Source organism: Vipera ursinii (genome assembly GCF_947247035.1).
Source record: "Vipera ursinii genome assembly, chromosome: 3".
Taxonomy (NCBI): domain Eukaryota; kingdom Metazoa; phylum Chordata; class Lepidosauria; order Squamata; family Viperidae; genus Vipera; species Vipera ursinii.
The window spans coordinates 10,152,316-10,164,583 of NC_139516.1; the positions used below are offsets into that span (position 1 = coordinate 10,152,316).

The 12,268-nt window shown below is 41.3% G+C and overlaps 1 protein-coding gene across 1 annotated transcript in view; it reads left to right on the forward strand.

Moving 5' to 3' along the window:
- TAF4 (TATA-box binding protein associated factor 4) overlaps window positions 1-12,268 on the forward strand; it is a gene marked incomplete at its 5' end in the record, with an annotated part of 84,237 nt that overhangs the window by 49,198 nt on the left and 22,771 nt on the right. Inside the window, 7 exon segments of the mRNA XM_083360833.1 lie at window positions 3,498-3,617; window positions 3,896-4,015; window positions 4,992-5,114; window positions 5,758-5,847; window positions 9,945-10,065; window positions 10,068-10,186; window positions 12,093-12,240. Of these exon segments, the coding sequence (XP_083216959.1) occupies window positions 3,498-3,617; window positions 3,896-4,015; window positions 4,992-5,114; window positions 5,758-5,847; window positions 9,945-10,065; window positions 10,068-10,186; window positions 12,093-12,240 (841 nt within the window).

Consider the following 12,268-nt stretch of genomic DNA (forward strand, 5'->3'; position numbering starts at 1 on the left):
AGCAGCTAATTGCTGGAAATCTACCTGTGTTCCTTGTGCTAGAACCTCTGCAATTCTGCTGGAGGCGCTTCGTAATCCAGCTGCACACCTGGGATTAGGAAAGAGTAAAACCTCAGTCTCAAAAGAGAAATGCCCAAATTATTATTTTTTTTGGCGGGGGGGGGGGACGCAAAATGATGAAGATAAATTTTGTGTCCGTCTGCAGTATTATTATCGAGCTGAATCTTCCGAACCTCTTATAAGTGAGGCACTACAAAATGTCTAAAAAACTTTTACGTGTGGGAATAAATGCTGATGTCGATTACAATTGTATGAAATTGTGACATCTCCAGCAGATGATTATTATTTACGGCTAGCACCCTCTCTTTTGAATTGGACACGGAAATCGTCCATCTGTCTTTCTTTCTTCCCATTAGAATTGAAGTCTTTTAAAGGTTTTTGTTAATGAATGCTGATAAACTTTAGAAGGAAGTCAAACTAATTCCAGGATGACCTCTCTTGACATCAATCCTTAAGCAAATACTTACCTTATGTACTATCCAATAAAAACGACATATTGATAATTCCTGATTCTGATTGTTTGGCTTCAAATTTTAAATAAATGGGAAGGAACCCTAGGAAGTTAAAAGGAATAATACTGTAGTTCCCCTAGTATACTTTACAATGTCTCTTTTCAGAATTGCTTCCCTAATCTCTCTCTCTCTCTCTCTCTCTCTCTCTCTCTCTCTGTGTGTGTGTGTGTGTGTGTGTGTGTGAGTGTGTGTGTGTGTGTGTGAGTGAGAGAGAGAGAGAGAGAGAGAGATTGTGATTGTTGCAGGGTGTGAAGAGAATTGGATATCTTCTGCTATTAAACAGCTTCATAAACTATCAGTTTATGCTAGTTGCATATAGCTCTGAATAGAAAAAATGGAATAGAAAAATAAATTGTGGCACGAAAGAGTTAAGAATTTCCATGCCAGAGAAAAAAAGGTGCTATCTGTTTTTGTAGATTGAAGGTTTTATTTTCTAATTACTTTTTTAACGATTATTTTGATTTTCTTTTGCTTAGGGAAAGCCCGTGATCACTGAATACCAAGGCTTCAATCCCATTTATCTTGCAGTTGCTTTTCAGTGATAATGATAATACTGAATAACAATTAGTAGTCATTAATAGTCAGGAGAGCCAGCTTGGGACATCCTGTTAATACTTAGTTGGTGCCGAGCATTTTCTAATTCTGAGGCAAATTGCAATCAAGAACCTTTGGGGTAACAAACAAACAAACAAACAATAATAGAGTTGGAAGGGACCTTGAAGGTCTTCTAGTCCATCCTCTTGCTCAGGCAGGAAACCCTATACCACTTCAGACAATCTCTTCTTAAAAACTTCCAGTGTTGGAGCATTCACAGCTTCTGGAAGCAGGTTGTTCCACTGGATAATTGTTCTAACTGTCAGGAAATTTCTGACAGGGGGTTTCTTGACTGGTTTTTGTTTGTATGTTAATCCTTTGCTTTTAACAGTCCATGTTTTTTAAGTAAATCCAATTTCCTCAAATCCCCTCAAAATGTAAAAGAAAAAAAAACTTGCGTGCTTTATATAGTTTTTTTTAAAAAGAAAATGCCATACATTTAAGATTTTAAAGGTGTTGGGATATTTGGCCATATCACAGGGACATAAGCAGTTGAAAGCATTTGAGATGGGCGGGTCACTTTAAGTACCTAGCTGAGAGTTTTGCGTTTGATAGTTAATTATATTCTGTTTCCCAGCTGTGCCTGCTTTCACTTTCACTTTCCACAGTATAGCATTTATATTATTAATATAAAATATGCGGCATCCTTACTTAATATTAAGACCATCACACTTCTTGCAGCCTGGAAAAATGCTTTACATGTCCATCAAGATCAAATTGATAGCTTAGGGCAGGGGTCTTCAAACTTGGCCGCTTTAAGACTTGTGGACTTCAATTCCCAGAATTCCTCAGCCAGCCATGCTGGCTGAGGAATTCTGGGAGTTGAAGTCCACAAGTCTTAAAGCGGCCAAGTTTGGAGACCCTTTCCGGGCTTAGGGTCTCAGAATCAAATCAGCATTTCTGATGAAATCCACTTTGGTCTTAAATTTTAATCAGAGGTTTTGTGATTTGGTTTTTTTTAGAATTTAATGTTGAAATATTGTTGTAGCCGTCGTGTACATTACCTCATTCAAATTTCACTCCAATCATGGCTTGATTTTGATTTACCGTCTTAGGTAAATCTTTGCAACTGGTCATTTCGATTTTGAGGTCAGGATTATTTTTATATACAGGTAATCCTCGACTTAACAACCATTTGTTTAACGGCCATTCAGAATTATGACTAGAGGAGACTCAGGACCAATCCTTACGCTTTTGACTATCGCAGCATCCCCACAATCACGTGATCAAAATTTGGGCAACCCAACATGTATTTACACTGGTTGCAGCATCCCATGTCACTTGGTTGTATTGGCAGCCTTTCCAAGGGGCTTCCAACAAGTAAAGTTGATGGAGGAAGCGGGATTCACTTAATGACCTTAGCAAAGAAGGACATAAAACCAGGTATGGCTCACTTAACGACCATCTCACTTAGTGATGGAAGTTCCAGTTCAAATTGTGGTTGTAAGTCGAGAATTACCCATATTTTCTTGTTTGTTAAACATTTTTCTAAGGCTGCCGAATGTGACTTTGGGCAGGGCGCAACCCTAATAGGAGAATTATAGTACAGGTCTGCTAGTAGTAACTGGCCATGGTATATTTTTTCTTCTCTGTTTACTTTTTGTCATAGTTTCCTGGTGGGCTGGAATTCTTCCTGATGGCTTTATTCTTCCAATCCTCTTTTTCTAGACCCCTATCTAAGAGCCCACTTGTGACATCATCGCAACTTAAAAAACTGTTACAAGCCACTTTATCCTCATCCTCATCCCCACCATTTACATTTAATACATCTTTGAATGTAGCGGTTCTCTGTTCTTAGTATTCTTTATTTTATATTAATTGTATTTAATGTGGAAAATAATTATTCAGTGACCTCTAGAACCTCAGTAGGGGAAAAAAAGAGCTTCTTTCAGATTTTCGCTTGCAAAATTGCAATGCTCAACAGGATTGTGTTGTCACAGGCAGGTTTTTATATTTTAAACATTAGTGAAAAACGTCAAAAACCACATTTTTGAAATGATGAATACAGATCAGATAGCAGTTAGGCCACGGGGGTCAAACTCGCGACATCACGTGACGTGTCGCGACGTATCGCAACTTTTTTCCCATTGTCGGCAATGGGGTGGGCACGATTTTAGCGTGACACATCTGGCCCGTGGGCCGGCAGTTTGACACCCCTGAGTTAGGCTGTAGGCATATTTTGAAGGAGAAGCAGCTGAAGAAAGTGCATGTTATTTTAACTCAAGTTTTACAAAGTACCGTTCTCCCTGCCCCCCTTCTGCTAAATTATTTTGTGACTCCACCTTTATTTAATTATATTTAACTGGTTCTTGGTGAATGTACCTTTTGCAGGCACCGGGAACCCCTATAATTGCTCGGCAGGTAGCACCAACCACTATAATCAAACAAGTGTCTCAGGCACAGACAACTGTACAACCTACAACAACGTTACAGAGGCCACCTGTAGTTCAGGTAAGTGGATTCATTTTTGTTTTTAAAGCTAGCTCATATTCCTTCTGCTATTTTAAGCAGTGCTTTTTAAAATCCACTTCCAAGGTTTTCAGTTGAATGCATGGGAGTTTGTGCCATCTGGTGGCCTTTCTTTTAAGCAGCATTAAACAGCAGCAAAGTGGTATCTATTTTGGGAGATCTACTACGGAAGACCATCTGATCGTAATGAATTCTCTCTTTATTTCTCTTCCTTCCTCTTCTCCCTCCCCACCTCCAATCTGATATCTTTTATGTTGCAGCCTCAGATTGTTCTGGGTAGCCCTGCACAAACAACAGCATTAGGAACAGCAACGGCTGTGCAGACTGGAACCCCTCAAAGGACGGTGCAAGGAGCCACCACGACCTCCACAGCAGCCACAGTAAGACGCTGATAGCAGTTTTGCTGCTAGTCAAAAGGCGGATCTTGTTAGCTTGTCAAGAACAGAATCATCAAATAAACGTTCAGTGTGGAAGATGAGATTGTTGGTAGAGTCCTGTAGGCCAGGGGTCCCCAACCCTAGGTCCATGGACCAGTACCGGGCCGCGGCATGCCAGCAACTGGTCCGCACAAACAAGCAAAGCCCCATCCGCGAGATGCAGGCAGCACACAAAGCCACGTCCCCTCCGGTCCGTGGAAAAACCTCTCTCCACGGAACCGGTCCCTGGTGCTCAAAAGGTTGGGGACCTTTGGTATAGACTATGACAGGGGTAGGCAACCTTGGCTCTTTTATGACTTGTGGACTTCAACTCCCAGAATTCACTGAGCATTGACCCCAGGGATGCTGCGGTAGTTGTAAGCTTGAGGGACCAAGTCATCAGTCATTATTCAGTGCTTCTGCAACTTTGAAGGGTCACTGAACGAACAGTTGTAAGTTGAGGATTAACCTGTATGTTGCGATGCTATAAATGTCAATGGGAGCGAGGATAAATTTTACCTGGGCGCTGTGAGAGCAAAAATCTTCACTAACGTGACCTGCCATGTGTCCTCTTTATGTAGTGTACATTGGGGTGGGTGGGTGAATGCAGCAATTTCATTTTAATGTATGCTGATTAGTGTACATTTAAAGTGACAGTAAAGTTATTCTATATGCAAAGTCTACATTTTATCATTTTATAAAAGAAATACATCGTCTGTTTAAATTCTTGTGGGGTTTTTGCTTTGTTTACTATGACATTTACTCACTTTAGGCCCTTACAAATGGCATGAGGGTCAAAGAGCTGCACACAGCTATGTCCATTTCCTTTACTTGATTATCAAGTCACCCTTTTAGATCTCGGAGCCTGCTATTTTTTCTTTTTCTTTTTCCTATCTTGACGTTTTAAAAGCTGACCTGTTTATCTTATTTGCTTTAATAGGAAACCATGGAAAATGTGAAGAAATGCAAGAATTTTCTCTCTACGCTAATAAAACTGGCCTCTTCTGGAAAGCAGTCGACAGAGACTGCAGCTAATGTGAAAGAGCTGGTCCAGAACTTGCTGGTAAGAGAAGGATAGGATCTGTTCAAATAATTATTACAACCACGGATGGCTTAGATCAGGGGTAGGCAACCTTGGCTCTTTTATGACTCGTGGACTTCAACTCCCAGAATTCCTGAGCCAGCCTGGCTGGCTCAGGAATTCTGGGAGTTGAAGTCCACAAGTCATAAAAGAGCCAAGGTTGCCTACCCCTGGCTTAGATCATGCGATTTTAAGCAATGTTGCAGATACAATAACATTTTTTAAAAAATTGAAACACAACATTGTTTTAAACGTTACCTTCTTAACCATAACTTTAAAACTTGTACAGTTTCTTGGAAGAGCCAAATCTTGACAGTTTGACGGGTTATTTTGTGAGATTTGCCTGGGTTATGGTGCTGACCTGTGGATTTAAAAAAAAAAAGAACTGTGGTGGGGGTCTCTTCCCTTCTCCCCAACGTTTGACTTATCTTCTAGTAGTCCCTTTTTCAGTTTAGTTAAAGTCCATAAGGCGTCACCGTTTAATTTCATTAACGAAGGAAAGTTGCCTAACGTTGCTGTGAGTTACCACATTATAGTATCTTTTATTTGTGAGCTTAAACACACGAAGGTTTAGTGTTGTAATTTTATTTCTTGTAAAGTTATGAGTTTGAACTGTGTTTCACAGGATGGAAAGATTGAAGCAGAAGATTTCACCAGTCGGTTGTACCGGGAACTTAATTCTTCACCTCAACCATACCTTGTGCCTTTCTTGAAGGTAATAATGTAACTTTTCATTAGTTTTGTAATTCCTGCAACAATAAACTTGGTCCTTCTTAGGAAAGATGCTGCAAACACAGGAACTGGAAAAGAGTTAACGAAAATGCTGAATAATTATTCCTCTCTTCCTTGACAAGATTGTAGAGGACTCACAGGAAGATTTGGTGATACAGAAAAACTTGTGACTGAGTTCAGAAATAGTAGTAAGCAGAATATTAAACTAATATTGCTGACTGTTTGGAACAGTCACAAGCTGAAGAAAGTAACAAGCCTGTAATGCAATCGGCATAGTGGTTATTGTATATGTAATGAGTATACATATACTTCATTTTTTTTTAAAAAAAGGATATCTGTGTGTGAGAGTGTGTACGCCTGTCTAAGAGCTAAAGTTATAAAACTGTATAACGCAGAGGTGTCGAACCTTAGAAACTTTAAGACTTCAGTTCCCAGAATTCTCCAGCCAACTATGCTGGCTGGGGAATTCTGGGAGTTGAAGTCCACAAGTCTTAAAGTTGCCAAGGTTGGACAGCCCTGGTATAATGTATAGTATGCAAATTCGATATAATTAAGGGCAATGTGGTTTGATATAAACTTAGGGCATTGATAGGGCAATTTTTTGAATTGCTTGTAGAGCAATGTGATAATGGCTCTAATTACAATGCAGTATATGTTACCATATTTGTTTGAATCCCTCAAAGGTGGTAATAAAATCTATAGTATTTCCAGATTCACATTGGAACACCAATGTTTATGTTCAGAAACCATTCTTTGTCAGAAGCTGGAGAATCTTAAGCATTTCTGCCTATAGAATCTATAGAATCTCTCCAATCCAGCTCACCCTTTCAAGGTTGGCTTTTCTTCTAGTTTGTGATTGATTCCACACACCAGTTTTCCTGTTCGGAATATTGAAAAATGTGCAGTCCCTTATAAGCAATCCCTTTTAACACCATCAACATATGCTTTCATGGGACTAATAATAATCTGTGCAAATGTTCACTGAAAAAAAATGAAGCATTTTGCGGCAGTGTAAATGCTTTGCTTATAAATAAAAGTTTTCCCTTAATTAAATAACGATATTAATCTATTCTGCTACTTGTTTAAATGCTTGTACCTTTCTGGTTAAGGACTTTAGGGTGTGGTTGTGATGATGATGTTTCAGCTAGTCTAGAACACAGCGGTGTGGATAGTCAGGACTGTGCTTTATTTCACCTTTGTAGCACATTTGCTCTGCAAGTTATATTGGTTCTTTAGTGGATTTCCAGGTGCAATTCAGCCCCTCCTAAGCCAGGCTATTTGCAGGACAGTCTGTCTTTGATTGTCTGCTCGTCCCATGAGGTCTACCAGGCTGGGCATCTTCTAATCTAGGTCCCTTCTGTCAAGCCATGTCACCTAATTGGACCCTGGGGGTTGCCTTCTCCTTTACGGCACCTGCCCAGTGGTGCAAGATAAGGTTTAGATGGCCCAGATTGTGCCAGCTATTTGAGGCATTAAAGACCTGATTCTTCTCCTGGGCTTTGGGCCAGAGTATTGGGTGACTTTCTCTACTGGCAATTTATGTGTATTTTGCTCCCATGCATGCAATGTCCCTTTTGTTTCAAGGGTCTGTTGCGGCTGTTTTATTGATTGTTGCTGAATTTGGGCAGCCACATAACAATAAATCTATTTAAATAACACTAAATAACACCCGTTGCATGTTTTGAGAAAAGCGAAGAAGAGAGGTTATGATTCTTACCTGATATCATTGGGTGTAAATAGTTGAGCTGACTCTGGGTCCTAAAGTAGGGGAGACTGGCAAAAGACTTAACTGTAACTGACAGTGTTGAATAAGTGGATCTTTGAACAGCATCATTGACATGCTGGCTTTCTGAATTGCATTTCTTCCCCTAATTAATCTTTGTACAGTTTCCTCTCTTTTGTCCGGATAATTAGGACTTTGCACTCTGAAACCTGTTTGAAGCTTAGTAATGAAATGCTTCTTCTGATGGTTACAATGGAATGGGTGCAGGAACCAGTATGTGCTTTTGATTGGTAGGTGGGGTTAATGAATGTGTGACTCTAGTCTGGTTCTTGCCATAGAAGGAAATTTGGGTCCCCGACATAGAGCTCACATGATTGAATTTCTTCCCCATTAAAAAACAAAAACAAAAACCCACAAACCCTTGATATCAGAGATTAATGCTGAAATGAGCTGCCTTTCTATTTTGACTTAATATGATCTCTGAGTCCACACACTGTGGTTCAGAGACCATAGTCAGTCAAAAGCAGAGGAAGCTCGTTATGGAGGAGAAGGGTTTTTAAATTTATTGAATAGAAGAGCTATCTATCATCTATCTATCTATCTATCTATCTATCTATCTATCTATCTATCTATCTATCTATCTATTTATTATTTAAACTTTTATACCGCCCTATTCCCGTAGGACTCAGGGCGGTTTACAGGGAAAAATTAAAAATACATACATACAAAGCTAAAATCGATTAAAACTAAAATTAAATTAAGTCCCTGAATTTAAACTAAAACCCCATTAATAAATAATTAAAACCCCTCAGTCTGGGCCAGACAGCTCAAAAAGCCAAGTTTTCAAATCCCTGTGAAATGAGCGAAGGTCGGGGGCAGTCCTAAGCTCCGTGGGAAGATTGAAAATAGTCTAGCTGAAGGCTGCAGGTAGTGCTGCTAAAAAGCACGGTTTTGAGGGAGACCATGCCTGTTGAATATTGGGAACAGACAGGTAGGAAATCAATTACATTTTATGAATGGGATACCTTATTTTCCAGGCAGTTTATGTTAATTAGCAATTATCAGCTCAATCGATAATGGGCCGGTTTTCTTGAGTGCATGGCTTCTGACAGGTGGGTCTCATGACATTTCTTTAGAGGGGAACCATTGAGTAGATCTGTGGTTGAAAGTGAATTGAAAAATGACATTGCAGCCAGGTGGTGGATTCAATTTAGAAAGAGTTTATTTTATTTAGTCATTCCATTTACATATTCTCTAGAGAAAAATTCGGTCGGCAGTCCTCAATTTATGAAGGTTTGTTTGTTGATGGTTCAAAGTTACACTGGCCTTGGAAGTGACTTACTACTTGTACCTGCACTGTTACATCACCCTCAACTTATATGGTAACAAGGTCACGTGGTAACAGTGTGAGGACTTAGCAACCAGTTTGCACTTACGACCACTTGCAGTGTCCTACAGTCGTGTGGTGATTGATTTGCAACCTTGTTTTGCTGATTTCCAGCAACAAAAAAAAAGTGCTTTCAGGAAGCTGAATTTGCTTAATGGCTGGTGAGATCCTCTTAACACACTGTAAAAATTGTCATAAAAATTGTGATTGTAAGTTGAGGACTATCTACTCTGTGAATTATTCGGTTCTTTCCTCCTCCTCTTCTCCCCCCCCCCCCAATAACAGCTTTAAATTAACTTCTGGTACCCGATTACAAGTAGTCCTCCACTTAAGACCATTCGCTTAATGACTTGTTGAAGTTACGATGGACTTCAAAAAAGCTATTTAACGATCCGTCCTCAAAGTTACGACTGCCTCCCCCCGTCACGTGTTTGGATTTCAGGTGCTTGGCAACAGGCTTGCAATAGCCCACAATCAATGGACCACAGTTTGAGACTCCCCCTCCAATTTTCTTGCAGAAAATGCCCCCCCCCAAAAAGGCACGCATTGGCTATGCTGGATTTGCTTCTTAACCACATGATTTGCTTAACTGCAATGACTTGCTTTACAATCCTTGTAAAAATGATTGTAAAATCACGTCAGGTCATGGGACGACCGGCTTAACGACTGCAGCTACTCAGTGACCAAAATTCCAGGCTCGATTTTGGTCATAAGTCAAGGGCTAACCATATATAGCAAACTTTATATTCCCCGCGTAACAATGTATTGCATTAAGGTGCCATTTACGTAAGCTTTTTGTTATGTGAACTACTACACTTTTAGGTACCTCCACTCCACTGCCAGCGGAATAAACAATGCAGAAAGGAATTTTTTTTGGGGGGGGGGGGCGGTGTTAGTGGTGGTTTGTGATTTGAATGGTTCTCTTAACTTGCCAAGAGGTATTGCATCTGTTTCTCTTCCGATCTTACAGCGGAGTTTGCCTGCCTTGAGACACCTGACGCCCGACTCGGCCGCTTTCATTCAGCAAAGCCAGCATCAGCAGCCCTTGACGCAGCCCACCACTGCTCTGACCGCTGTGATGTTGAGCAGCTCGGTCAGCGTACGGCGGGAAAGACCACTGCCGCAGTCACGAGTACCTTGCAGCAGCCGGTCATCAGTCTCACGCAGCCAACCCAAGTGGGGGTTGGCAAACAAGGGCAGCCTACGCAGGTGGTGTGTAAACCGAACTGGATTCCTGTCTCTCTTGGTCTCCCACCACATAAAACCCATTTCCTTCCTAAACCTAACCAGTGACGCATATATAAATACAATTGATATACCATATGGAAGCAACACGTTCCCCTTATCCCACATTGTTCAGCATCAAATTAGCTGCTACGGATGTTTAATTCTTTTGGCTACAGCCCTGTTTAAGGTGCTGGTACTTACCTTTAAAGCCCTACATGGCTTAGGGCCAGGATACTTGCAGGACCGTCTGCTACCGGGGATGACTTCCCATCGCCCGGTGCGCTCACACAGAGAGGGCCTCCTCAGGGTGCCGTCGGCCAGACAATGTCGGCTGGTGACCCCCAGGGGGAGGGCCTTCTCTGTGGGAGAGCCAGCCCTTTGGAACCAGCTTCCCCTTGAGCTTCGGATGGCCCCGGACCTCCGGTCTTTTCGCCGCGACCTCAAAACTTTTCTCTTCCATCAGGCTGACCTGGATTGATGATGGGTTTTTAAATATGTTTTAATTTTTAACTGTAGTTAATTTATTTTGGGGCTGTTATTTAATTCGTTTTTTAAATTTTTGTACTGTTGTTTTTTGTTGTTGTAAGCCGCCCTGAGTCCTTTGGGAGATAGGGCGGCATATAAGTCCCAAAAATAAATAATAAATAAATAAATAACCCCCCCACCCCTCCAAACCAGGGAAAACACATCATCAGCAAAGATACAAACGATTTGCATTTTAATTTTTTCCCTACCTGCCGCATTTTTGCTTGAGAAGTCATCTCGGCTGTGTTCTAGACGCTTACCAATAAGGGGGGGGGGAAAGAGTGGTTCTTTCATTCGTACGCCCCTATTGTGCTGTTCTTTCCCTGCTCAACATCATTATGTTGATCTGGGAGGGAGCAGCGTAATAGGACCCATCATCATTATGTAGAGTGCAGAAAAGGCATAAGTCAAAAGCCAGCCAAACAAATGAAACATGTCAGAAAAGAAACGGGGAAAAAAAAGAAAGAAAAAGAATGATTATAGCTGAACACCGTTCACTGTATTTTTCTTTACAAGTGTGTGACTTTGCAGGTCATTCTTGCTTCTGGAATGCCGGTTCATACATTGCCTCTTATTCTTTAAAATCCGTTTTCATTTTAAAGATTCTATCCGACAACCAGTCTTCCATTCACTCTCCGTATCCTCCTTTTACAATTTGCTCCATGTGACCGTATGGTGGCGCGGTGGCTCAGCCGTTAAGATGTTGGGCTTTTCAACTGAAAAGCAGGCAGCCTAGGTTCGAGGCCCGAGCGCCACACAATGGGGGGGGGGAGCTCCTGTCCTTGCCCCAGCTACTGCCACCAAACGTGCAGTTTGAAAGCATGCAAATGCGAGTAGATGAATAGGTATCACTTCAGAGGGAAGGTAACATCACTCTGTGATGTCATGCTGGCCACACGACCGTGGAAATGTCTTCAGACAAGCGCTGGCGCAATGGCCTTGAAACACAGAGGAGCACCCACCGGCTGTAGTGGACTGAAATCCTCAGAGACCCCCTTTACCGTGCAACAAAACCACTTCAAAATCCTTCAATATTTAATTCCCTAATATGTATCCCATCATTCTCCAATATGTATCTTAGACCCATAGCAGCGTCCTGTCAATCACGTGAGGAATATCCGCATCGCTTGTTCGTCTTCTCTGCCTTGGTTTAAACCGCATTTCTCCAGTTGTCAGCTTTTACTCGAGAATCTAGTTTCTTGCTAAAAAAGCCAAAAAAAAAAAAAAAAAAAGCCCACGCTGTCGATTGCAGCTTTTCTCAAGGAAGCTAAATGGAGGAACAGCAACTGTTGAATCGTTTTAGACGCAAACGTGTCCTCAGATAACGTAATAACACCATTGTTGTTTCTCCAAACTTTTTTTCCAGGTTATTCAGCAGTCTCAAAAACAAGGTACATTAATTAGGCCTCCACAGGTGACCTTGACCCAGACGCCCATGGTGGCCTTGCGGCCACCCCACAACCGTATTATGTTGACTGCTCCTCAACAAATTCAGCTGAATGCACTTCAGACAGGTAAGAGCTAAGCATTCTCGGTGTGCCA